The following is a 27635-nucleotide window of genomic DNA, read 5'->3' on the forward strand; positions in this document are numbered from 1 at the left end:
TTCTTAACTATTAACTTAGTAGCATAACATGGCAAGGCTGAAAACATAGATAAATGCACTGTACAAGTTTAAAGAAGCATGGATATTGGTTCACCAACTTTAGTAAATTTACTGCACTAATGCAAGAGGTTAATATAAAGAACTGTGTGCAGAAGGAAAGAAAGGATAATGGAAAATATTGCAATAACACACTCACATGTGATGTTCTTTTTTGTGCCAATTTAATAGCAAAAGAGTAGAAACAACCAGATGTCCATTAAGAGTGGTTTACTGGATAAATTAGAGTGTACCTTTGTAATAGACTACTGCTATACAGTCACAAAATGAAAGAATATCTCTACAAAGAATATGGAGTAGTTCCCAGGATATATTGTTAAATGAAACAGACAAAGAGAGGAAATAGGAAATATGTGTATAGTATGCTAACATTTATCATAGTTGATGAAATGAAAATATAAATATTCACTTATATTAAATTCAGAACAACAACAGCAAAATCTGACATACTGTAAAACACAGACACGCATACACATCACACTGTTTATTGTTGTGCTTATTTTAAAAATTGTGAGAAAGGGAAAGCATTGAGAGTAGAAGATAGGGATAGAAGCTTCTTAAATTTTGAGTATTTGATTTTGGAACCATTTAAATATTTTATATAATTTTAAAACAAGGTAAAAATAGTTTCTCGTAATCAAGGGCAAAATGAAATATACGAGCACAACTACATATCAGGTTGACAGCATAAACTCTGAGGTGAGTTATTCTATGTCATTATAAGTGCAGTGAATTGATAGTTATCTAGCAGGGTATACCCTTAGGACAAAGAAAATAGCAATACACTCTTAAGCTGTTTTTAGTAATCATGTTGTCACTGATGATGGTGTTATTTTTATAAATGAGACTGCTATGTATGCTTTCTGTGATAAGGAAAAGAGTTATGTTGGTATTAGTAAGAATCAGAAGTTTGGGCAGAAGGAGAAGGAAATACAGATGTAAGATCAATAAATTTAAGTAAAACTCCTGATTTTGAATTGGCTGTATCATTAAGGATTTATATTTTATCTTAAATAATAAAACATACTTTAATGGCAGTCAGCCCAACTAGAACCCATATCATAGTTTCTAAATACCATTGTTTATGAAAAGGAACTAGGACTCCTTGGAGAAATGACTGAATTTAGGGCTGTAGCTTGAAAAAATACAAATTGAGCTTAGAATGTCTTTTTGTGATATAAAGTAAAGATGCATTCAAAGTATGATGTGGGAGAGAGGCGGGGTAAGGTAGCGGCTTAGTCAGGTGTGGAATTTAGTTTGTCCTCCAGAGCAGCTGGTAAATAGTCAGGAACAGTGCAGAACAACTGCTGGGGCCACGTCAGTGACCAGACAAAAAATGTACACCAGTCTGGACCTGGTGGACCAGCTGAGAACCCACACAGAACTTTAAGTCCCCCAAGCCATAGAGGCCAGCACCCCTCCATCACAGACATGGCAGGCTGGTTCCCCTGAGGGGAAAGGAAACAGACTTTACTAGCAGCAAAGGCTTAGCTCAACCAAGCGCCAATTGAAGAATTAATTAACAAATTCTCACCACTGAAAATAAGTCCCCAGCCCAGCACATATAAACCTGGAATAAGCACTAAGGGTACTAGGAGTTTTTGCCTCGGTAGAGAGGGGGTGGGGCTGATAGAAACAAAAAAAAAAACAGGGGCTTTTTGATTCAGCACAAAATACTGCAAAAAGGCTGGACCCCAAGAAAAGGGGGCATATAGAGCCTGGAGATACATGGAGCCATGTACTAACTTAAGCTCTTGATTGATAAACCCAAGAAGTGGGATTCCTGCTCTGAAAAGGTTTTTTTTTTTTTGATTTTTGCCTACTCCTTAACAGCTTGTTAGATAGAACCCGAAGCTTTCTCAGGCTCCAGCAGTGCCCCAGGCAAGGGCAGAATTAAGTTTGTCTGAGAGACAAAGCAATTTGTCAGGTGAAAGTAAATTCCGTAAAGGTCTCCCCAAGAGAAAGTGGGACCCAGCTCAAGTGGAATTCTTCCTTCAAGGAATTCAGGCCCCAGGAACTGGAAAACTGAAGCAACTAATGCCAACCTACAACCTCACCTCTGTTCCAACCACACCCTAGTAAGGAGAGTCTGTTGAAATTAAACACAACACATCACTTTACACTGATGGGAGGCCATGGGCAGGCAAGCAGCACATGCTGGGCAGAAAGGAAAAGCACAGAGTCTGGAGGCTTCTTAGGAAAGTCTGACAACCTGCTGGCTCTCACCCTCAGGGAACACTGGTGCTGGTGACTCTTTCCTCCTGAGACATGGGCCAGTCCAATCTGAGGTCTATAATATCTGAAGAGACTCTCCTCCTCCTCCTCCTCCAAAAAAAAAAAAAAAAAAGGCTCCATATAGGCAGGGCAAGAACAAGAACTGAAAAATTCTGATCAGTTAAACAGAACCTATGCTAGAGGTCTAGAATAAGTTGAACTGAATGTCAAAGAACAGATAGAGAACAAAGCCATCCAGCAAGAAAATTGTATGTAAAAGAGTGAAAACAACCTCCAGAATAAACTAAGGAAATCAAATGCCTAAGCCAGCAAAAAATAATGAGTCATACCAGGAAAATCAAAGTTATGGCCCAGTCAAAGGAACAAACCAACAACTCAAATGAGATACAGGAGTTGAAACGACTAATTTAGGATGTTTGAACAGACATGGAAAATCTCATCAAAAATCAAACCAGTGAGTTGAGGGAGGATATAAAGAAGACATTGGGCGAACAAAAAGAAGAAATTGAAAAGTTGAAAAAACAATCACAAAACTTCTGGGAATGAAAGTCACAGTAGAAGAGATGGGAAAAAAAAACCAGTGGAAACCTACAACAATAAATTTGAAGAGGCAGAAGAATTATTAAACTAGAGGACTGGACATCTGAAATCCAACACTAAAGAAAATATAGGGAAAATAATGGGAAGATACAAGCAAGGTCTCAGGGAATTGAATGACATCATGAAGCACATAAATATTCATGTTGTAGATGTCCCTGAAGGAGAAGAGAAGGAAAAAAGAGGAGAAAGACTAATGGAGGAAATTATCACTGAAAATTTCCCATCCCTTGTGAAAGACATAAAATTACAGATCCAAGAAGTGCAGTGTACCCCAAACAGAATAGATCCAAATAGACATACTCCTACACACTTATTAAACAGATTGCCAGAGGTCAAAGAGAAAGAGAATTTTGAAAGCAGTAAGAAAAAAGCAATCCATTACATACAAGGGAAGTTCAATAAGACTGCATGGATTTCTCAGTAGAAATCATAGAGTTGAGAAGGCAGTGGTATTATATATTTTAAGATTCTAGAAGAGAAAAACTGCCAACCAAAAATTCTATATGCAGCAGAATTGTCCTTCAAAATAAGGGGGTATTTAAGTATTTTCAGTCAAAGAATCAAGGAGAGAATTTGTGACCAATAAATATTAAAGGGAGCACTACAGACAGATAGAAAAAGGCAGGAGACAGAGGTGTGAAGAAGAGTGTAGAAATGAAGACTATCAATAAAGATAAAAAGAGGAAAAAAATAGATATGATATATAAAATCCAAAAGATGAAATATTAGAAGAAAGTACTGCCTTCACAGTAACGACGCTAAACATTATAAAAAAACACAGACTGCAGAATGGACTTAAAAACAGAACCCATCTATATGGCATCTACAGGAGACACATTTTAGGCCCAAGGTCAAAAATAGGTTGAAAGTGAAAGGTTGGAAAACGGTGTTTCCTGCCAACAACAATCAGGGAAGAGCAGGAGTAGCTATACTAATATCTGAAAAATTAGACTTCAAATGCAAAACAATTAAAAGAGAAAAAGAAGGACACTATGTATTAATAAAAGAAATAATTCAACAAGAAGACATAACAATCATTAATATTTATGCATTGAGCCAGAGTGCTCCAAAGTACATGAGGCAATCGTTGACAACACTGAAGGGAGAAATAGGCACCTCTACTATAATAGTTGTAGATTTCATTTCCCCACTCTCATCAATGGATAGAACATTTGGACAAAGGATCAATAAAGAAACAGAATTTGAATAATATGATAAATTAACTAGATTTAACAGGCATTTATAGGACATTATACCTCACAACAGCAGGCTACACATTTTCCTCAAGTGCTCATGGATCATCCTAAAGGATAGACCATATGCTGGGTCACAAAGCAATTATCAATAAATTTTAAAAGATTGAAATCATACAAAACACTTTCTCTAATCATAATGGAAGTTGTGAGTCAATAACAAGCAGAGGGCCAGAAAAATTTAGAAACATATGGCGGCTAAAACAGCACACTTTTAAACAACCAGTGGGTCAAGGAAGAAATTACAAGAGAACTCAGTAAATATTTCAAGGCAAATGAAAATGAAAACACAACATATCAAAATTTATGGGATGCAGCAAAGGCAGTGCTAAGAGGGAAATTTATTGCCTTAAATGCATATATTAAAAAGAAAGAACAAAATCAAGGAATTAACTGTTCACTTGGAAGTACTAGAGAAAGAAGAGCAAATTAACCCTATAGCAAACAAAGGAAAGAAATAACAAAGATTAGAGCAGAAATAAATGAAATTGAGAACATGAAAACAATCAAGAAAATCAACAAAACCAGAAGTTGGGTCTTTGAGAAATGAATAAAATCAATGGGCCCTTAGGTAGGTTGTCAAAGAAAAGAAAAGAAAAAAAAGAAGATGAAGATCCAAATAAGTAAAATCAGAAATGAAAGAGGACACATAACTACTGACCCCACCTAAATAAAGGAGGTAATGAGAGGATAATATGAACAACTTTGTGCTAATAAACTAGATGACGTAGATGAAATGGACAACTTCCTAGAAAGGCATGAACAACCAACATTGACTTGAGAAGAAATAGAAAACCTCAAGAAACCAATCACAAGTAAAGAGATTGAATCAGTCATCAAGAAGCTCCCATAAAAGAAAAGTCCAGGACCAGACGATGTCACATGTGAATTCTACCAGGCATCCAGGAGAGAATTAGTACTAATTTTGCTCAGACTCTTCACAAAAATTGAAGGGGATGGAAAGCTACCTAACGCATTCTGTGAAGCCATCACCCTAATACCAAAGCTAGATAAAAATACTACAAGAAAAGAAAATTACAGACCAATTTCTTTAATGAATATAGATGCAAAAATCCTCATCAAAATACTTGCAAATTGAATCCAGCAGCACATTGAAAGAATTCCACACCATGATCAAGTGGGATTTATTCCAGGTATGCAAGGATAGTTCAACTTAAGAAAATCAATTAATGTACTACACCATATCAATAAATCAAAGCAGAAAAACCACATGATCATCTTGATTGATGCAGAAAAGGCATTTGACAAAATTCAACATCCTTTATTGATGAAAACGCTGCAAAGGATAGGAATGGAAGGGAACTTCCTCAACATGATAAAGGGAATATATGAAAGTCCCACAGCTAACATCGTCCTTAATGGGGAAAGACTGAAAGCTTTCCCTCTAAGATCAGAAACAAGACAAGGATGCCACTGTCACCATTGTTATTCAACATTGTGCTGGAAGTTCTAGCCAGAGCAGTTAGACAATAAAGAAAGAAAAGCCTTCCAATTTGGGACGTGTGGTAGTTAGGTACAGGCGTCAACTTGGCCAATTGAAGGTGACTAGTTTTGTTACTGTGGACATGAGCCAATGGCATGTGAAGCTCATCTGTTGCTGATTACATCTGCAATTGACTAGGAGACATGTCTGCTGCACCTGCTGCAATGAATGACATTTGATTTAATTGCCTGGATGCTTAAATGAGAGAGCTCAATGTAGCACAGCCAAGCAGCTGAACATACCTCATCTCAGCACTTGCAGCTTAGCCCAGGCCTTTGGAAATGCAGAAAGGAATTACCCTGGGGAAAGTTGTTAGAACCCAGAGGCCTGGAGAGAAGGCCAGTAGAGATCGCCCTGTGCCTTCCCATGTAAGAAAGAACCTCAGTTGAAAGTTAGCTGTCTTTCCTCTGAAGAACTGTATGTTTTTAACTAAATAAATCCCCTTTTATTAAAAGCCAATCCATCTCTGATATGTTGCATTCTGGCAGCTTTGGCAGACTAAAACAGATTTGGTCCTGGGAGTGGGGTGCTCCTGCAGTTTGCAAATACCAAACATGTTGGGATGGCTTTTTAAATGGATAAGGGGTAGATTTTGGAGGAGTTGTGAGAACCTTAATAGAGAAGGCCTAGAATGCTTTGAAGAGACTTCTGGATGAAACGTGGATTCTAAAGATACCTCTGACCAGGCTCTAGAGAGAGATGAGGTGTATGTTATTGCAGGAAGGTGATCCTTGTCTTAAAATGGCAGATAATCTGGCAAAGTTGACTAGTGGCTTTGGCTGGAAGGCACATTTTAAAAGCCATGAACTTGGATATTTAGCAGAAGAGATTTCCAAATTAAATGTGGAAACTGCAACCTGGTTTCTCCTTGCAGTTTATAGTGAAATATGACAGGAAAGAGATAAGCTGAGAACTGAACTCTTGCTTACAAAGAAACTAGAAATTGAAGTTCTGGAAAATTCTGGGCCCCCAGAAAGTGAGACCCCAGAGAATTGTACCCTGCGTGAGGATTTAGCCAAATGTGGAACCAGCCAGCCATTTTGGAGAAAGCCAGGATCCGACATGGAGTTATCCAAGAAGGATTTGTGGAAACTCCTTATGTCTGATGGGCGTGATCTGAGGCTACTGCATAGAAAGCCAAGGAGTGTTGCAGGATCTGTATAAAGAGAGCCACTGCCAGTCAGGACTGAGAGGGACAGAGAAGGGATACATTGGAAAAAAATAACTTCAGAGGGAAAGTCATGGAGGCTGGGGTCTGAAGTCAAGAAGCCTTGGGCCAGGAGAGGGGACCCCCCCAAGCACGTGGAGAGGGTGAGTTTGCCGCGAAGGCAGAGGATGATCCTTCTGCCTCACTGCAGTGGAAGAGTCATGCCACCTTAGGCCTTGGAGAGGGTGAAGCACCTTCTTTGAGGTTTGAGGAGAACCTGGCTGCCACCACATGGAGGGGTTGAGTGTGTGCCCCAGAGATGGCAGAGAACCCGGATGCAGCCCCCATCCTTGGAGGAGGTGGAGCTGAGAAAAAAGTGGTTTCCCCAATGTCCCCCAAGTTTGCATTCAGAGAGAGGCAGGCCTCTGTGTAGGCCCTTGGAAGGGGTGGGACTCCTGCTTTCCAAAGCCCTGAAAATAAGTGACTCTCAGACTTTAAAATCTAGTGGACTTTGCCCTGTGGGTTTTCAAAACTGTATGGGTCCAGTGACCCCTGTGTTCCTTCCTCCCTATGGAAATGATTGTATATATCCTATGACTGTTCCTCCTTTGCATGTTGGCAGCAGATAACTTGTTCTGAGTTTCACAGGTCTAGAGCCAGAGGATAATTTTGCCTTAGAACAGACCATCCCTGTAACTAACTTTGATAGGAGTTTGTACTGTTTCTAACTTTGTATTTCATTTGTATTGTTACTGAAATGGTTTAAGGATTTCTGATATTGTGATGGAGTTAATGTATTCTGTATATGGAAAAAACATGTTTTTTTAAGGGTCAATAGGGTGGAATATGCTGGTTTAAAGGGATGTATATATCCTAGAAAAGCCATATTTTTTAAAACCCTAATCCCATTTTATAAATGCAGCCATTTCCTCTAATCCCTATTCAGTAGCGTATGTTTGAAACTGTTATTAGATCATCTCCCTGGAGATGTGACTCAATCAAGAGTAGTTGTTAAACTGGGTTAGGTAGAGACGTGTCTCCACCCATTTGTGTGGGTCTTGATTCGTTTTTTGGAATTCTATAAAAGAAGCATTTTGGAGAAAGCAGAAGATTCTGAGAGAGAAGAATGACAGAGCTGCAAGAAAGCCACAACAGAGAATGCTGCAGAACCACAAAGCAGAGAGTCCCTCAGCCAGTGACTTTTGGAGTTGAGAAAGGAAAATGCCTCCTGGGGAGCTGTAGAAGAAACTAGCAGATGATGCTGTGTTCACCATGGGCCCTTTCAGCCGAGAGAGAAACCCTGACCATGTTCACTGTGTGCTTTTCCACTTGAGAGAGAAACTCTGAACTTCATTAGCCTTCTTGAATCAAGGTATCTTTCCCTGGATGCCTTAGATTGGACATTTCTATAGACTTGCTTTAATTGGTACATTTCTGTGACCTAAAAACTGTTGACTAGCAACTTATTAAATTTCCCTTTTTAAAAGCCATTCTGTTTCTGGTATATTGCGTTCTAGAAGCTAGAAAACTAGAACAGAAAGAAAGAAGGAAAACTCTCACTGTTTGCAGATATGATGTTATGATACTATATGTCAAAAATCACAAAAAAAACTACCACAGAGCTACTAGTGGCAGGGTACAAGATCAACACCCAAAATCTGTAGTGTTCCTATACGCTAGTAATGAGCAATATGAGGAGGGAATTAAGAAAAAAATTCCATTTACAATAGCAACCAAAAAAATCAAATACATAGGAATAAATTTAACTAAGGAGACAAAAGACCTAACACAGAAAACTGTAAGAAATTGCTTTAAGAAATCATGGAAGACCTAAATAAATGGAAGGGCATACCATCTCATGGTTTAAAAGACTAAATATAGTTAAGATGTCAATGCTACCCATGTTAATTTATAGATTCAATGCAATACCAATTAAAATCCCAAGAACTTATTTTGCAGAAATAGGAAAACCAGTGACCAAATTTATTAGGAAGGGAAGGGTGCCCCAAATAGCTAAAAATATCTTGAGAAATAAAAATGAAGTGGGAGGTCTCACACTACCTGACTATAAAGCATATTACAAAGCTACAGTGGTCAAAACAGCATGGTACTGGCATAAAGATAGATATACTGACCAAAGGAATTGAATAGAGTGTTCACGAATAGACCCTCTCATCTAATGGAAAATTGATTTTTGATAGGGAGGTCAAGCCAACCCACCTGGGACAGAGCAGCCTCTTCAGTAAATGGTGCTTGGAGAACTGTGTATCCATATGTAAAAGAATGAAAAAGGATCCGTATGTCACTCCCTATGCAAAATTTAATTCAAAATAGATCAAAGACCTAACTAAGATCATAGAACTTTTAGAAGAAAATGTGGGGAACTATCTTGTAAAACTTATAATAGTATGCAGTTTCTTAGACCTTACCCCAAACCACGAGCATTTAAGAAAAAAATAGACAAATTGAACTCCTCAAAATTAAACACGAACTTTTCCAAGAAAGTAAAAAGGAGCCAATATTTGGAAACCATATATCAAATAAAGGTTTAGTATCTAAAATATATAAAGAGAAACTTTTACTCAGCAACAAAAAGACAACCCAATTAAAAATGGACAAAAAACATGAACAGAAGAGGCACATGAAAAAAATGTTCAGCTTCACTGGCTATTAGGGAAATGCAAATCAAAATCACAATGAGATAATCATCTGACACCTGCTAGAATGGTCATTATAAAAAAAAAAAACAGAAAACAAGAAGTACTGGAGAGGATATGGAGAAAGAGGCACACTTTACGCACTGTTGGTTAGAATGCAGTGTAAGACAGTTTGGTGGTTTCTCAGGAAGGTAAGTATAGAATTGCCATATGATTGAGCAATCCCATCGCTAGGTATATGTTCAGAAGACCTGAGGCAGGGACACAAATGTACTTCTGCACACCAGTATTTATAGCAGCTTTATTTACGATTGCCAAGAGATGGGAGCACCTCAAATGTCCATCAGTGGATGAGTGGCTAAACAAACTGTGGTATATGAAAACTATGGAACATTATGCTGTTGTAAGACAGAATACAGTTATGAAGCATGTACCAATGTGGATGAACCTTGAGGACATTATGCTGAGTGAAATTAGCCAGAAACAAAAGGACAATACTGTATGGTCTCATTAATATGAACTAACAAAGGACAATACTGTATGGTCTCATTAATATGAACTAACATTGAAGAGTGACTTGGAGAATTGAAATTAAGTCACAGGTTATCAGGAGATAGAAATAGGGTAAAGATTGGTCAATTGATGCTCACAGAATACAGATTGTACAGCAGGACTGAGTGTAAAAATTCAGAAATGGATAGCACAATACTACCTGATTGTAGCTCAATAATAAAAGTATTGAATGAAGCTGAATGTTAGTATGATAGAGGGGGAAGGGGTAGGGGCACGTATGAAGCCAGAAGGAAAGATAAAGGATAAAGACTGAGATGGTATAATTTAGGAATACCTAGAGTGCACATATATATTAATGGTGATTAAATATAAAAATAAGACGTTTTTGCATGAGGGAGAACAAATGAATGTCAATATTGGAAGGTGTTGAAAATAGATAATATATGGGTAAAAGTAATGAGCTAGAGTCCCTAGTTAACAGTAACATTATATTATGCTTCCACTGAATGTAACAAAGGCGTTATGCCAAAACTAAATGTCAGCAGGCGGGGGGCATGGGGAAAGGGTATGGAGTCTTTGTGGAAGGCAAATATTGTATGATCTTACTGATAGAATAAGTAAACTCATAAAGTTAGAGTCCAGAATATAAATTACCAGGGGATGGATTGGGGATAAAGTATGGGAAATTGATGCTTAATTTTACAGAATTTTTATTTAGGTTGATTATATAGGTTTGGAAAAAGATGGTGGTGATGGTAGCACATTATTGTTAGTGCAATTAACAACACTGTATTATATCTGTTAATGTGGTTAAAAGTGGAAATGTTAGGTCATATGTGTTACTCAAAAAAAATATCAAAAGACAAAACCTAGGGCTGTATAACACAATGAACCCTGTTGTAAACAGTGGGCTATAGTTAATAATATAAGATTTTTCTTTCATGAATTATAACAAATGTATGACACTAATACAAAGTGTTATGATAGGGTGATATTTGGGGAAAATATAAGTAATTGAAACTATGGATTATAGTAAATAGTAGTATTTGAATGTTCTTTCATCAGTTAAAAAGGCATCACACTATTACAAAGTGTTAACTATAGGGTGGTATATGGGAATGCTGTAATTTTTACATAATTTTTTTGTCAATTTCTCTAATCAAAAATTTAAAAAAATAGTAATAGACATATTTCACAGGCCTGTGTATTGGATATTTTATATGAGGTAATATTTGTAAATTGCTTCCCACAGTGTCTAGAACCTAGAATATCTAAATAAATTCTGGTTGCTATTGTTACAAATTGAAAACAGTTCAATTATAAAAATGTGCTATTAAAAAATTAAATGCATGTAAATACCAAAAGAAGAAATGAAAATGACCTGTAGCTGCTCCATCCAGATAAAAGCAGTATTAAAATTTTGCTTTTACACCCCATTTTTTAGCATATTGCATTGTGTCTGTCATATAATAGGTCTTAATAATTATTAGAGAAGGAATAAGTGAATGAATTAATGAATTGAGTGATGGCTATATACCCATATGAAAACTTTTTAGCAAATATTTGTTCATACTATACATTTACCTCTTTAAGTTGCCTTTTCTCCACTTACCAAAATATCCTTAGCAATTGCATGCACTTAGTATTTTCATACACTATCATTTAAATAACTGCATCATATGCAAGTCCATAAAAGGAGATTAATATTTTTCAAATTAGCATGTCATTATTCCAAACCTCTGCTGGACCTCTAAAAGTCCAAAATGCTTCATAATTGGAGGCAGTTTACTTTTCCAGCCCTTCTTCCTCTTTCCCTTGCTCTCTGTCCTGACTGCACCCTCTTTATTTTGATCATTCCCCAGAGACTCCAAGGTCTTTGATTATGGGGTCCCTTCACACAGACTTCCCTCTACCACAAATACCCTTACTGCTTCACCCTCCTTGTGAACACCCACACAGCCTTCCAAATCAAAGCCAAAGATTTGTCTTCTGGATCTTTCATCATAATGACCTTTAGGAACTAGCACAAATCACATAAAATAAGTCACCTAGTAGAGACTGAAAAAACTGAAATTTTAAGTCAATTATAAAAGAAAGTAGAAGCATTTTACTTGGGCAAACAGCCAAAAGTCTAGACAAGATTATTGTCCTGTTTTCCTATTTGTAAGAACGAACAGACTTAAGACAGCACATTCTCTTCTCTTCTTCAGGAAACAGTGGCTTTTAATTCATCTCTCTTGAGACCTCGTGTGATTGGAGAATGGATTGGTCGAGAAGAAAATGATGCTGATCCACTAGCTGCTGAAATGCTACAGCCCCCTATTCCCAGAAATAAAAATGAACAATGGGAAAGTGAAGATAGTAGCTGTAGTCCTGCGGGAAGGTGAGATGAGATGTCTTCTAAGAGTCTGTTTATTATTAGTAATTAAAAAGTAAAGGCAAAGAAATCCAAGAGCATGATTTTGAAGAAATAACTTCACAGTTTTATAGAGAGATTATATTGGGCTCTATTGAGGATAAAACTTAATTTCTCCGTTTTAAAACTAGAAGCTTATTAGACCTGTGTTTGAGCAGTTTTTAATTTTTTTCTTTGCCTTAACAGCATCTTCTTTGCTTCTAAACCTGAATAGAGAAATAATATGAATAAACTGTCAGTCAAGAACTATTATAACAGTGTGCAGGGAGTTAATGGTTGTTAAGAATTTAGGATAGGGCTGCGGTGGCTCAGCAGGCAAGAATGCTTGCCTGCCATGCCAGAGGACCCAGGTTCGTTTCCCGGTGCCTGCCCATGTTAAAAAAAAAAAAAATCTTAAAAAAAAAAAAAGAATTTAGGAGAGGGAACTTCTTGTAGTCTTATAGTGCCACAGAGATTTGTTAGTCAACAGGAAAAATCAGACTATTAAAATAATAGAGTAATATGAGGTGGAGATAATGTGGAATGTGAAGAGAAAGAGATCTTGGTTTTGAAACTTTTTAGTTTACAGTTGGTGACTATGATTGGATATAAATTTTTATATTCTCAATGTTTAGTTTTTGAAACTACTATAATTTGAGAATTTGAAAGCCCACGTTACTTTCTCTTTATTGAGATCTGTTGTGCTCAACAATGATAGAAGGAGATTTTCCTTAGTGGAAGTGGGGTTAGTTTTAAAACTTTCAAATTATGTTTACTAGAAAAATTATATGCAGAAAATCGGGTTGTTTTTTTTTTGGTAATACCAATTGCATTGAGTAAAACTCAAAACAAAAATGAACACTTCTACTAGGAAGTTGGAATGGAAAGGCATATGGAAAAGATGACTTACATAAGATTGAGAAAACAGATTCAAATACTCAATTGAAATGTGACAGGAGCTAAAAACTGTATTACTACCTAACCAACAGAGAAGTGTTTTTCTTATAACCACAGTATCTTGCTGTTTCCTATGTTAAATTTAGTAGCTCACAACCAATAACTGTTCTTTCTCAAGGGTGAAAGTGTATTTTCACAATGTAATAGCTTTTAGAGATGATTTGCTTTGACTTATCATTGGAGGGAGGGAAGGAATTTGACTGGAGGGAGGGAATTCAGAATACACATTAATGTGCTTCAGACATATAGAAAATTGATTCTGTTTCCGTGAGAAATAACTTTTAAATTATTTAATTACATTAAGTGTCCTAATAAGGAGAAGAGAACCATTTTTTAAAATCCACTTAACTTCCTCTGTGAAATGCCAGATCAATTACAACTGTCAATGATGCTAATTTTATTTTTAGTACCTGGTTTATGAAATCAGTAGACTTTTATTTTTATTATTGGATCTATAGCTCTTAAATATAAAATAGAGAAATATCAACTTTCATTTTACTTTCATTTAGGTTATAGTAATGATCAGGTACTTATTGGGAATGTTAGCGCTGCTGTTTTCTTCCTAGCTTTAGTGAACTCTTCTTCCCTCTTGATTACCCAATAAAGGGGGAGAATATATTCTACATTCAAGCCCTTTTCCCAGAAAATTCAATCCGTGATGATTTCTCTCAAAGTATTTGTTTTGAAAAGTTTTTTTTTTCAGTTTCATTTTTCTCTATGTTTATGAGTTGAGGTATTAATTTATGAAATGAAGAAAGTGGTTAAATCCTGCCCTGATACCCCTTTAGAGTGGAAGGAATATATGCATATCTGAATGAAATTTAAAGTATGGCAGTAAACTATGGGTGTCTATGTATTTTCCATCTTCAGCTACAAATCAGGATTTCTTGCCCCTGAATTTATACTAGGGACTCACAAAGAATTAGATTTGATTTGAATGAATGAGAAAGGGCTGGAGGGAAATTTTTAAATGTCCATAGAGTTTATAATATTAGTTTTTGCTCTTAAATAGTAATGACTTTGTACTATAGTTTAAAAGTCTTAAACAGTAAATGATTAAATTATATTCTAGAACTTCTGAAGAGAAAATTTAATTTTTAAGTATGATATTTACATTTCTCTATCCTCCACTGGGACCATAGTAGCTTCTTAATAGACGTCTGTTGAATAAGTGAAGGAGGCATGTAGAAGGCTGTTAATATATATCTATTAAGTAAAACTTATTTACAAGAGGAATTTTGTAGTCTGTCTTTACCTTTTTTGCCACTTTTCCTGTCTCAGTTTTTCCGATTGTTTACTGCTTAATCCTTATTTGAACTATTGTTATGATAACATTCCATCTTTAGTTCATAGCCCAATTCCCTGTACATGTAAAATAATACCTATGTAGTAGCTTGGACTTTCACCAATAGATTTGAGAGAATTAAATAAATGGCATGATTTAACCTTGAGACTCTTACGGGTAGAAGCTTACTCTAAATTTTTTTTCTTGGAACATTTTTTCAATTATACATTACCCAAACTCTCTCCCTTAGGTCCCCAAGTATAACATTGAAGAAAAGTGTCAGTATACTTTGGTATACATATCTGTCACTTCGGAAGGTTTAAGTGCTTGTTAAAACAAAGGCAATTATGAAGAAAATTTTGAAAAACTAATGGAATAAAGCAAGGGCTATTAACATGGGGTTTATGGCCCCTAGATGATCTCCAGCTGGACTTCAAGAGATCTGAGACTCTTAAAATTCTGTTCAAAATGTTGTGTATATGTGCATATGGACATTTTTCTGCCACTTTTTTTTTGTTTCTCAAAGAAATTGTAAGTCAAGAGAGTTTAAGAAAGAAAATGAGAGCATTTAAGCAAGAAAACGAAGAAGAAATCTTAAAAGAGAGAGGTGAATATGTTGGGGAAAGATCAGAGGCCTTCTGCAAATATCAGATACTGTGGATTGGCATCAGTTGCTATGGCTTATCCAGCCATTAGTGGGGAAGCATTTACTTTCATTGCATACTTAAGGTTATTGAAAATAATCGCACATTTATAATCTAAATATAAAAAGATGAATTTAGGAGGCCTATATAATCTTATCTTAATCCATCTTAATTAGACTTTGCAATTAATTGCTAAGTCATTATGTGATGGTATGTAGGCTCATCAAGTCTTGAAAGCCTAATGAAGCTCCTCTAAATCTGACCTACCTTATTAAAACAAGCATATCTACAAATACTATAAATCTGATGAACTGGTTTTATTTGTTAAGTGAGTATTGTTATTAGATTGTAAATATGTCATGAAATGGATAGAAAATCTTATAGCTTACAACTATATATTAAATTTTAAAACAAAAGTTAAATTCACTTCCCATTACGAATTTCCTGTTTTCATTAAAGCTAATAGTTACTACTTCTGATACATCAGTAAATTAAGCCTACAGATATCTCCCTTCCTCATCAAGCTTGCATTATATTGGCAACAAGTGACAGACAAACAATCAAATATACAAACATATACCACAAATTCAAATTGTGGTGGGTTCCCTGATTTAAAAAAAAGAGAACAAGAAGGGAATAAATGGATGGGCCATACTATTTTGCATGAGGAGTTCAGAACAAAGAAATAACCCTAATGTTGTCAGATCTTGACTGTTGTGGGCATGATAGGGACTATGTAATACTATAGCAGAGACTAACTCAAGCTTAGTAATTCAGGAAAGTTCTTGAACAAAAAAGATTGAAACATGAAAGTATTAGATTCATTAAAAATGAATCTGCCAAAGGAATCAAAGAACAGAAGCCTTAAAGATATCTAAAACATACAGAAATTATACCTCATGACTCACAAATTTCTCTTTGAAGCCAGAAGATATTTAACTAAATTAAATATTTATTTCAGAAAGGTGAACAACTCATTTTAATATGTTTAAAATTTGCTTCTTTTTTAAAAAAAGATATTTATTTATTTATGAAATGCATATCCTAATTCAAATAATCTTTTTATGAAATGTAGTTCTAGCTGTCTGTGGACTAATGGCTATTAGATAACATTTTGGACTTAATTATTGTCTCAGTCTCCTAGCCCAGTACTACTTCTTTGAGAATGATCCATGAGCACTTGAGAAAAAGGTGTATCCTGCTGTTGTGGGGTGTAATGTCCTATAAATGTCTGTTAAGTCTATCTCATTTATTGTAATATTCAAATTCTCTGTTTCTTTATTGATTCTCTGTCTAGATGTTCTGTCCATTGATGAGAGTGGGGAATTAAAGTCTCCAACTATTATGGTAGATGTATCTATTTCCCTTTTCAGTATTTGCAGTGTATTCCTCACGTATTTTGGGGCATTCTGGTTCGGTGCATAAATATTTATAATTGTTATGTCTTCTTGTTGAATTGTTCTTTTTATTAGTAGATAGTATCCTTCTTTGTCTCTCTTAACTGTTTTACATTTGAAGTCTAATTTGTTGGATATTAATATAGCTACTCCTGCTCTTTTCTGGTTGTTATTTGCATGAAATATCTTTTCCCAACCTTTCACTTTCAACCTATGTTTATCTTTGGGTCTAAGATGTGTTTCCTGTAGACAGCATATAGAAGTATCCTGTTTTTTAATCCATCCTGCCAGTCTATGTCTTTTGATTGGGGAATTCAGTCCATTAACATTTAGTGTTATTACTGTTTGGGTAATACTTTCCTCTACCATTTTGCCTTTTGTATTTTATATATCATATCTAATTTTCCTTCTTTCTACACTCTTCTCCACACCTCTCTCTTCTGTCTTTTCGTATCTGTCTCTAGTGCTCCCTTTAGTATTTCTTGCAGAGCTGGTCTCTTGGTCACACATTGTCTCAGTGACTTTTTCCAATACTACTTCTTGATAACCAAACCATGTACTTGAATAAGATTAAAGAAAATACTTGCTTCCTGAAGTGGCCTTGGTCATTGATGATAATTAGGAATCATGCTCTGTTATCTAACATTTGTTCCTCATCTTCTACATCCCATGTTTACATTATTTTATTCTTGTGTTTCACTATCAATCTTCCTGTTTTCCTGGATTTTCATATCTCTCAGGTTGGAAAACTTATACATCTCTTTAGATTATTTATTTTATTGTTTCTCTTCAAAATGAGGTTCAGAAAGAAAAAAATGAATTTGTTAAATACTTATTAAACATGAATACAAAGTAATGTGCTGGATACTGGATGAAACCAACATGACACAAATAATCCTGGATTCGAAGTGCTTGCTTTAAGTTAAGGAGATTGACAAGGAAATATGTCTTATTTTCTTCATTTCAGTGTCCACTTCTATATACAGTGCCTGGTATATAGAAGGCACTTAATAGATTTCTACTAGGTTAATTAATAAAACTACTACATTTATACATGTTTAAAGAAATGACAACCAGAGTTCTTATGCATAAAGCAAAGTACAACAATGAGCAGGAAATATTTTATGACCTATTCATCAAACAGGGCTTTAATGGAAAGGGAACCGTTTTATATCTGACTAGAGTCCAGAGTAAAAGCACAGAATCTGCCTAGGGGGCTGTTTTGATGAACTAAACAAGGTTAGAAGATATTCCAGGATGGAAATCATTCATGTTTTCGCAGCCTGCATTCACTGTGAGGCAAAACGGAGAAACGTTAGGAACATGGGGAGAGTGGCATCGAGTTCAGGCCCAGAGAGAGGCTCCTCTGGAGGCAGATCACCACCCAGTGGGAGGACTTCTGCTTTCAACTGTCCCTTTCCATCTGATCCTGGCTTGGAAGTTACCTTTTTAAACCAAAGTAAGATGGATTTCTAGAGTGTATTATCAAATTGAAATATTAACTACTATTTTTCTCATAAGCCCTCTTTTTTTGTTTCATGTCTTTCTTTGTGGGATTTTACGGCTCACTGAGAGGCATGTAAATGTCTAGTATGCTGCCCTTTGTGTTGAGCGCAGAATAATTATTACCACTCAACCATGTCAGGCACAGTTTATTATTATCAGTTTTTGGGAATGAGGAAACCAAGTTCCAGAGTGGTTAGATCACTGCCCCAAGATTTTCCTGCTCTAAATTCTGTACCCTTAAATGCTTAGCTATACTGCCTGTCCTCAGGAGGGGTTCAAAGAATCCCTTTATTACTAAGATTTAGGTTCTAACGCTGTTGAGAGGGGACTCAGAACCCTAATGTCTCTTAGAAAGGCCCCAAGCCCGATTTCTTCATCTCATTAATCACTCTCTGCATTAAGACCACTTCTTCCTTGCAGCCCCAATTAGTGCTCTTTTCTCTTCTACAATTCTTGGACCATAGGGCTAGAGAAGAGGCAGGTGTCATCCTTGTTCCTTACTGTTGTTTCCAGGCCAGACTCTCTCCTCCCTAAAAATCTCTAGTTTTGAATCTTTTTTTAAATTGTGGCAAACTACCGCATTGCCTTGTAGCAATAATTTACAAGCCACAGTTATTCCCACCTTTCCCTAAAGATGCAAGCATCTCGTTCATTTTAATTCTCCCAGTATTATTCCTATCTAGGTGAAATCAATATTAGCATTGGTGATTCTTCCCAAAACCTAGCCTCTTAACTCTGTTGCTTCTGTTCGCCAAATGATCTTGACTTCCAACCTACTTGAGTGACTCATTCCCTCTATCATATCCTAGACTTTGTAATTATTATTTACTGCAAATCTCAAATCTCAGTTTCAGCCATCTCATTGTCATATCACCTTCTCCTGCCTTTCTAGCTCCTCCCCTCTAGTATCTGACTCTGAGTTCTATAATACACTGATTCAACCAAAATGTCATTGTCCCACATCCCTCTTGTTCCTCGTTTTCCTTCTTATCCATCTTTAAGCCTTGGTTCATCATTACAATCAGTCCCTTGGATATAACTTCTGCTTCCTTGCTCCTCTTTTTCTTTGTTTTACTTTCCTGTAAAACTCGATCCTGTTTAAATACAACTCTTTGCCTGTCTGGGGCTGAACTAACATAGGCTTGAGGAAAACACATGATCACTCTAGCCAGTGTCAGTGTGAATCCATGACCACTAAACTCCATGTACTGACCACAGCGTTATTGTGTTTCTTTGTCCCTTCACTTGTCCTCTTTCCTAAAGGATGATTTTTTTTTTTTTGCTCATTTATTTATTTATTTATTTATTTATTTATTTATTTATTTTTTTATTAATTAAAAAAAGAATTAACAAAACAATTAGAAATCATTCCAATCTACATGTACAATCAGTAATTCTTAATAACATCACATAGTTGCATATTCATCATTTCTTAGTACATTTGCATCGATTTAGAAAAAGAAATAAAAAGACAACAGAATAAGAATTAAAACAATAATAGAAAGAAAAAAACAAAAAAAACAAAAACAAAAAACCTATACCTCACATGCAGCTTCATTCAGTGTTTTAACATAATTGCATTACAATTGGGTAGTATTGTGCTGTCCATTTCTGAGTTTTTATATCCAGTCCCGTTGTACAGTCTGTATCCCTTCATCTCCAATTATCCCTTCTCTTTTTTTTTTTTTTAATTAACGGAAAAAAGAAATTAACCCAACATTTAGAGATCATACCATTCTACACATGCAATCATTAATTCTTAACATCATCACATAGATGCATGATCATCATTTCTTAGTACATTTGCATTGGTTTAGAAGAACTAGCAACATAACCGAAAAAGATATAGAATGTTATTATAGAGAAAAAAATAAAAGTAATAATAGTAAAATCAAAACAAAACAACACAAAACAAAACAAAAACCTATAGCTCAGATGCAGCTTCATTCAGTGTTTTAACATGATTACTTTACAATTAGGTATTATTGTGCTGTCCATTTTTGAGTTTTTGTATCTAGTCCTGTTGCACAGTCTGTATCCCTTCAGCTTCAATTACCCATTGTCTTACCCTGTTTCTAACTCCTGCTGAACTCTGTTACCAATGACATATTTCAAGTTTATTCTCGAATGTCCGTTCACATCAGTGGGACCATACAGTATTTGTCCTTTAGTTTTTGGCTGGATTCACTCAGCATAATATTCTCTAGGTCCATCCATGTTATTACATGGTTCATAAGTTTATCTTGTCTTAAAGCTGCATAATATTCCATCGTATGTATATACCACAGTTTGTTTAGCCACTCTTCTGTTGATGGAGATTTTGGCTGTTTCCATCTCTTTGCAATTGTAAATAATGCTGCTATAAACATTGGTGTGCAAATGTTCGTTTGTGTCTTTGCCCTTAAGTCCTTTGAGTAGATACCTAGCAATGGTATTGCTGGGTCGTATGGCAGTTCTATATTCAGCTTTTTGAGGAACCGCCAAACTGCCTTCCACAGTGATTGCACCCCTAAAGGATGATTTTATACCTTTCCCTCTCTTCCAACCTCCAACACATTCTACTACCATCCTCATTCTCAACTGAGGATTCTGCTTCCTTTTTCACGAAGAAAATAGCTTCGGTGAGAAAGGGACCTCCTCAAGCTCCCTCCCAGGCCCACTCACTAACATCTGTGCCCATGCCCTCCACTTTTCTCCTGTCATTGTGGGTGAACTGTCTGTGCTCCTGCCAAAGGTAGTCCCTCCATTCAGCACTAAACCCTCCTCCTCTCTCACCTATGCAAGAGGATCACTTCTCTTTTTGGCCTGCATCACCCCCCTCTCTTAGATCATTCCCATCAGCATAAAAGCACAATATGACTTCTCTATCTAAAAAAGTTAGCTTCCCTCGACTGTTACTGTCATTGATTTTACAATAAAACTCTTCAAAAAAATTGTCTGTGTTCACTGTCCCCACTCTGCCTTTTCTCGTCTTTTCCAAATCGACTTTTATCACCACCACTCCACTGAAACTATCCTTGTCATTAAGTTTAATTGACCTCTTGGAAGTCTCCCCCCCCATGACCTCTGCTTTCCTAAATTCTAGTATCAAGTCTCAGTCTGCATTTTATTGACCTAACAGTACTGTTTAAGTGCTTCATTTCTTTATTCACGTATCTTTCTTACAGTCTTCATCTGTAACTCTGAAAACTGAAATTGTTTCCATAACTCATTTGATAGCAAAGTCTGATCTGAAGTCAAGTGAGTCAATAGAATATTTATCCCTCTTAATATGAATGCTTGATACATAATGTTGTATTAATAGTAATGCTTTTGATAACACAGTAAGACCCAAAATTCCACTGAAGGTATTGTATAGTATATACAAATTGTGAAACAGAACACATCCAACCTACAAATTTTCAGATAACTGATTATGGACCTGTAATAGAATTCTAAATTTACATTTGGGGAGATGTCCTTTTTTTTCAATGTCTGTTATTCTAGTAAGTTTTGGATATGCATTGGTCATTTAAAAATAATTCTATGATTTTTTTTTAGGAATAAAATGGTTCCTAAAATAATATGCTTATTCATATAAAATGACATTTTTCCCTATAGTGTGTATTACTTTTGTATCAAATTATTAATTTTTAATAGTCCTCTATATTTAAGTATATAGTGAGTAGGAAAAAGATGTTTTCAGAATCTTCATGAAACATCTTCTTAAAAAAAAATGCTTAGAGAATTACTGTTTATTCCTAAGAGGGAAAGATGCATTAGAACTGTACCTTCTTCTTATGCAAAAAACTGAAATAGTATCAAATGTGGATGCATTATTTTTTGTTAAGTTTAAAAGATAAAATATAAAGTTATGATGGAAAATTTAGTTATCTGACTTATTCAGCAAGCATTCATAAATTAGAACTGTATGACAGGTACTGTTCTACACATTTTAAACTCATTTTGTGAACCAACCTGATAAATTAGATACTATTATAATCTGCATTTTACAGATAAAGAAACCAAGGGAAAGTGAAGGTTCAGTAACTTGCCCAAGATCATCCATCTTATACTGTGTTCATTTGTCATTCGAAACAATACTTACATTCTTTCTCCTAATCAAAAGCTAGTGGAGCTACAGTTGTAAATGAATATCATTATTTTAAATAATTTGACCAAATTAAATAATCTAGATGTAAATTCCAGTTTAGTGTGTAAATCTGTGAGCTGAAAGACCCACATTAATATTTTGTTTGTTTACTTTTCAATGAATAAATTTGGTCAAGGAAGGACTTGAAATTGCTGTATTCTTTCTCAGTTTAAAAAGACATACAATGAAAAGATGCAGAAGACAATGCTATGACATTATTGGATCTAAAAGGACAAAAATGAACTTCCATCAAGTTGCAAATGAATATTTATGTTTATCTCTACTATTAAAGTATGACAATAATTTTCTATAACTAAATGGAATTGTATTGATAGTTACTAAAATAAAAAGATTCATCTAAAGAGGAAAGCACTTTTACATCTCAGCATCATTCTGTTTAAGTCGAGCACCCAAATTAGAAGTTAAAATAGAAATAATGTTGTTGATGAAGGGATATTTTAATATTTTTCCCTTATTTTGTTATCCATGGCTCTTTACTTTGAAAACAATAGCGATGTGACTATCTATACATTTAGCAGTTGTTAACATTTTGCCATCTTTTCTTTATCTCTGTTATCTCTCTGTCATCATCTATCTTATCTTTTGCATTTGAGGATAAGTTATAGATATTGTATAAGGTTATTCCTTAATTCTTTAGCATACATTTCTGAAGAACAAGGGCATTTTTATGTAACCATAATATCATCATCATACCAAAGACATTTTACAATTATTCCATAAAGTTATATAATATAGAGTCCATATTCAAATTCCTTCAAGTTTTCCAGTAAGGTCTTTTAAGTATATTTGTATTGTATATTTGTTTGTATTTGATTCAGGATCTAGTGAAGGATCACATGTGGAGTTTAGTTGTCAAGTCTCTGTAGTCTTCTGTAGTCTAGAACAGTTCTCTGCCTTTTGCTTTCTTTCAAGGTATTGACATCCACGAAGACTACAGGCCATATATCTTGAAGAATATCTCAAATCTGCATTTGTGTGATTATTTACCAATGATTAAATTTAAGTTAAACATTTTTTGCTAGAATTGTGCATTGTTGATATTGTGTACTTCCTCAGTGCATCTTACTAGGAGGCATGCAAAGTTAGTTTGTTCCATTATTGGTGATGCTCATTTTGATCACTCGGTTAATGTGATATCCACCATATTTCTGTATTGTAAAGGTACCATTCATATTTTATAATCAGGTTTGAAAAAGATAGCACAAACTCATTTCTCTCTGCTCCTCCCCACTAAGTGCAGTTACAAATCCTGGAAATAATGCAAGGGGCAACCAAAGGAGAACTGTAAAAAGTGTAAGAAGAAGATGGCATGCTTAGGGATCTGAAGACTGAAGGAATAGCATAGTGGTAGAGTGCCTTACCATCCTCACCCAAAGAAGAAGGCAGCTCTGGCTAAGCATTTGCCAACCCCCAACCTAGCAAGAGAAGGTGGCCCAGATAGGTTCATTTCTGCTCCTAATCAACAGGAATCCTACCAACACCACCAGGAGAGCCCAGCAGCCAAAAAAGGAAAGTGATTGACTGGAAGTCCCATTGACAATAAGCAGATAGGGGACATGCTCTTCTTCCCTTCCAGGCTTGAGACTTCATTTCCCCACTGTGAAGATACCAGGGCATTTAGGCAGCACTTCAAGAAGGAATACATCTCAACAGTCCCTGGGCTTAGAAGCCTCTTTGTCCATGCCTGAGATCCACTCCCCACCGAGAGATACCTTGAACAAAAATACACCAATAGCGAGGATTCCTTCGGACAAGGCCTGGCATGGAAAACTTTTTTGTCCCCACATGTCAGAGACTCTCTTCACCTACCTAGAGGCATCAGATAGCCCAACTTTGGGACTAGCCACATTGCACCAGATAATCCAAGGAGATCAAAATAGCATGAAGAAGGCTCTGAAAATTAGATTGTCATTGGAACCATAGCCTGCAAGAGTAGGTCAGGGGCTGCAGGTGACCGCCTCCCAAAATAAAAGATTTAAACAGGACCCACAGATTCCTAACATAATAGCCAAATTGTTTAGGATACAATTAAAAAAAAAGACTCATCATTACCAAGAACCAGGAAAATAATAAGTTGAATGAGAGAAGACAGTCAACTGATGCCAGGATTGAGATATATCTGATGGTAAATATTGATACCAGTCGACTGTGATATGTCACATTATGTATAGTGCAACATCCATTGAGAAAGTTATATGAAGAGGTACACTCAAAAGCACTAAAAATATGACAAGACAATTTAATTGGGAAAAAAATAGTATTTTCAACAAATGGTGCTGAGACACATTTAATAGGATGAAGCTGGACCTTTTCTTACCCCATTCTTTTATATGAACTCAAAATGGATCATAAACCTAAATGTGAGAACTGTCTGAGACTGGAGATTTCTTAAAGACACTGAAATCAAAATTTAAAAGTCCCCTTAAAAGGAATATCAACAAGCTACAGAAGAAAAAATCAACTTGGATAAAGTTCTCCAATCTTAATCAGATTTCCCATTTTACTTGGCAATTGTATCACTTGTGTAGGTTCACGTCTCATGTATTCACCACCACAGTCAAGATACAGACTAGTTCAAAACTCCACAAGGATCTCTCATGTTTTACCTTTATAGTCACAATCACAATCTTCTCCACTTCTCCTTCCCCTGTCCTTAACCACTGGTAACCACTAGTCTGTTTTCCATTCCTACAACTTTGTCATTTCAAGAATGTTATATAAATGGAGCCATGAGATATGTAATGCACAGTTGATGCAGAAAAACATTTTAAAAATCCAACACCCATTTTTTTCCTAAAAATTCTATAGAGGGAACTACCCTAACTTGATAATAAGCATCTGTAAAAAAGTAAGAGCTAACATCAAACTTAAGGATGAAAGAACTCTCACAATTCTTATTTATCAGAGTACTGGAAGTTCCAGCCACTGATACAGAGCAAGAAAAAGAAATAAATGGCATCTGCTTTGATGTAGAAAAATTGGATCACTTTAATATTGTTGCTAGAATGTAAAATGTTTTAGCCATTCTGGAAAACAGTTTGGTAGTTTCTTATAAAACTAAACATTCAATTGCCTTAAAACCTAGTAATTGCATTTGCTCTCAGGGAAATGAAAAATTACGTTTGCATTAAAACCTGTACATAATGCTCATAGTGGCTTTATTTGTAAAAGCCAAAAAAACTTAAAACAACCCAGATATCCTTTGACATGTTTAAACCTTTCAAAGGTTAAAAATATAATAGTATATCCAGACTATGTAATACTACTCAGGAAAAAAAAAAAGGAATGACTATGATACATGCAACTGCTTGGATGAATTTCAAGGACTATGTTGAGTGAGGAAAAAAAGAACTGATTTTAAAAAGTTACGTACCTCATGGTTCCATTTATATCACATTCTTGAAATGGCAAAGTTGTAGGAATGGAAAACAGACTAGTGGTTACCAGTGGTTAAGGACAGGGGAAGGAGCAGTGGAGAAGGATGTGATTGTGACTATAAAGGTAAAACATGAGAGATCCTTGTGGAGTTTTGAACTAGTCTGTATCTTAACTGTGGTGGTGAATACATGAGACATGAACCTACACAAGTGATACAATTGCCAAGTAAAATGGGAAATCTGATTAAGATTGGAGAACTTCATCCAAGTCAGTATCCTGGTTGTGATATATATTGTACTATAGTTTTATCAGATGTTACTATTGGGAGAAACTATGTTAAGGTTACACAGAATCTCTCTGAATTACTTCTTACAACTGCATGTAAATCTACAATTATCTCAAAGTAACAATCTGTTCCCTTAACAGTCTTTTAACAGAGGACATTAGCATCTATGAATGATCCTTGCCTGAACAATTACTATATGGGTGATTGCAAAAAATGATGATTTTCTATTTCTATTATTCTTTCTACATTTATTAGCTAGCAATATTCTGAAAAATATTAAGAACTTTTTATTCATCCCTATCTTCCCTGATGATCTCTATCATATTTACCTGTATTATAATTCTCCAGGGAAATAGAACCAACAGGATATATATATTTATGTGTGTATGTATAAGTATGTATGTATGTAAATATTAGGAGATTTATGAGGAATTGGCTAACATGGCTGTGGGGTTTGGCAGGTCTAAATACCACAGGGCACCCTGCATGGAAGCTGCAAACTCCGGTGAGGTTTTTGTTGAGTTCCCTAGCAGAAGGTGGTTGGCTGAAGTAGAAACAGAAATTCTTCCTTCTATTCCATCCCTTCTGTGTCCCTTTTAGTCTAGATGGCTGTGGTTCTGCTCATTCAAATTTTACAAAAGCCTTGTTGGTTTTGTATGCCATTCACTGGAACCCAAACCATCAGATAGAAAGACTTTCCACAAGTCCTTCCTGAATAATGGCACTTCTAATCCTGACCTCTACTGAAATAGCTGACTAGATCAGTGTTCAACCATGCCCTTTTTAGCAAACCCTTTAGTTAAACCCTCATATGGATCCCTATGCTCTGGGAACTCACTTCTCAGAAGCTCAGCGTGGTCCCTGAGGGAGCTGCTTCTGGCCCTAGTCTCAGAGCACACCATCTGGTTAGGGTCAGAATTTTCCAAACCATCCATGTCTGGTTTCTTTATGTTTAAGAGTTCAGTTCTCAGCTTATCCATTTCCTCTCAAGTTTTACTATAAGCTGCAAGGAGAAGCCAGGGGCACTTTCTACCACTTAGCTTGAAATTTTTTGCTTAATATCCAAGTTCATTGCTTACAAGTTCCACTTTCTGTCCAATATCAGAATATGATTTTGCCAAGTTCTCTGCCAATTTATAAGAAGGATCACTTTCCTCCAGTTTCCAATAACGCATTCATCATTTCCTTCTAAAGCCACATTGGAAGTACCTTTCATGACCGTATTTCTAGTCTCTTCAAACCAATATAGGCTTTTTCTATCAAGCACCTCACGGTTTTTCCTGCCTCTGCCCGTTATGCAATTCCAAAGCCATTTCCATTTTTAGGCATTTGTAATAAGAGCATCCCACCCAAAGCTGTTAGTTTACTGACTATTAAAACAAATACTCTACTGTGGGTTGGTTTAAACAACAGGAATGACCCAGTAGTTTCCTGGCTGCTGAAAACCCACCTTAACTTTGTGGTGAACTAATGGGATAGAGCCGATTGATCTTTGCCTGTTATTGACTTGCAGTGCCACTTTGCCATTTCTAATCACCTCTTTGACAGTGTCATGTTAAGGTAACTTATATATTATATAATATTTCCCCTTCCTGTCTGGGAAGGACTTCCTTTACATCATGTCTTTTTCCTTCTTGAGGTGACATTTACCCTCTCCTTTCTTTTGTA

The 27635-nt window shown here is 35.8% G+C and overlaps 1 protein-coding gene across 1 annotated transcript in view; it reads left to right on the top strand.

Annotated features, from left to right (window-relative positions):
* Positions 1 to 27635, top strand: part of C6H8orf34 (chromosome 6 C8orf34 homolog) — a 393975-nt gene that overhangs the window by 120781 nt on the left and 245559 nt on the right. Inside the window, exon 6 of the mRNA XM_077163208.1 lies at positions 12177 to 12349. Coding sequence (XP_077019323.1) covers positions 12177 to 12349 — 173 coding nt within the window. The remainder of the gene's footprint in view (positions 1 to 12176; positions 12350 to 27635) is intronic.

The sequence above is a fragment of the Tamandua tetradactyla genome, chromosome 6 (genome assembly GCF_023851605.1).
Source record: "Tamandua tetradactyla isolate mTamTet1 chromosome 6, mTamTet1.pri, whole genome shotgun sequence".
Taxonomy (NCBI): domain Eukaryota; kingdom Metazoa; phylum Chordata; class Mammalia; order Pilosa; family Myrmecophagidae; genus Tamandua; species Tamandua tetradactyla.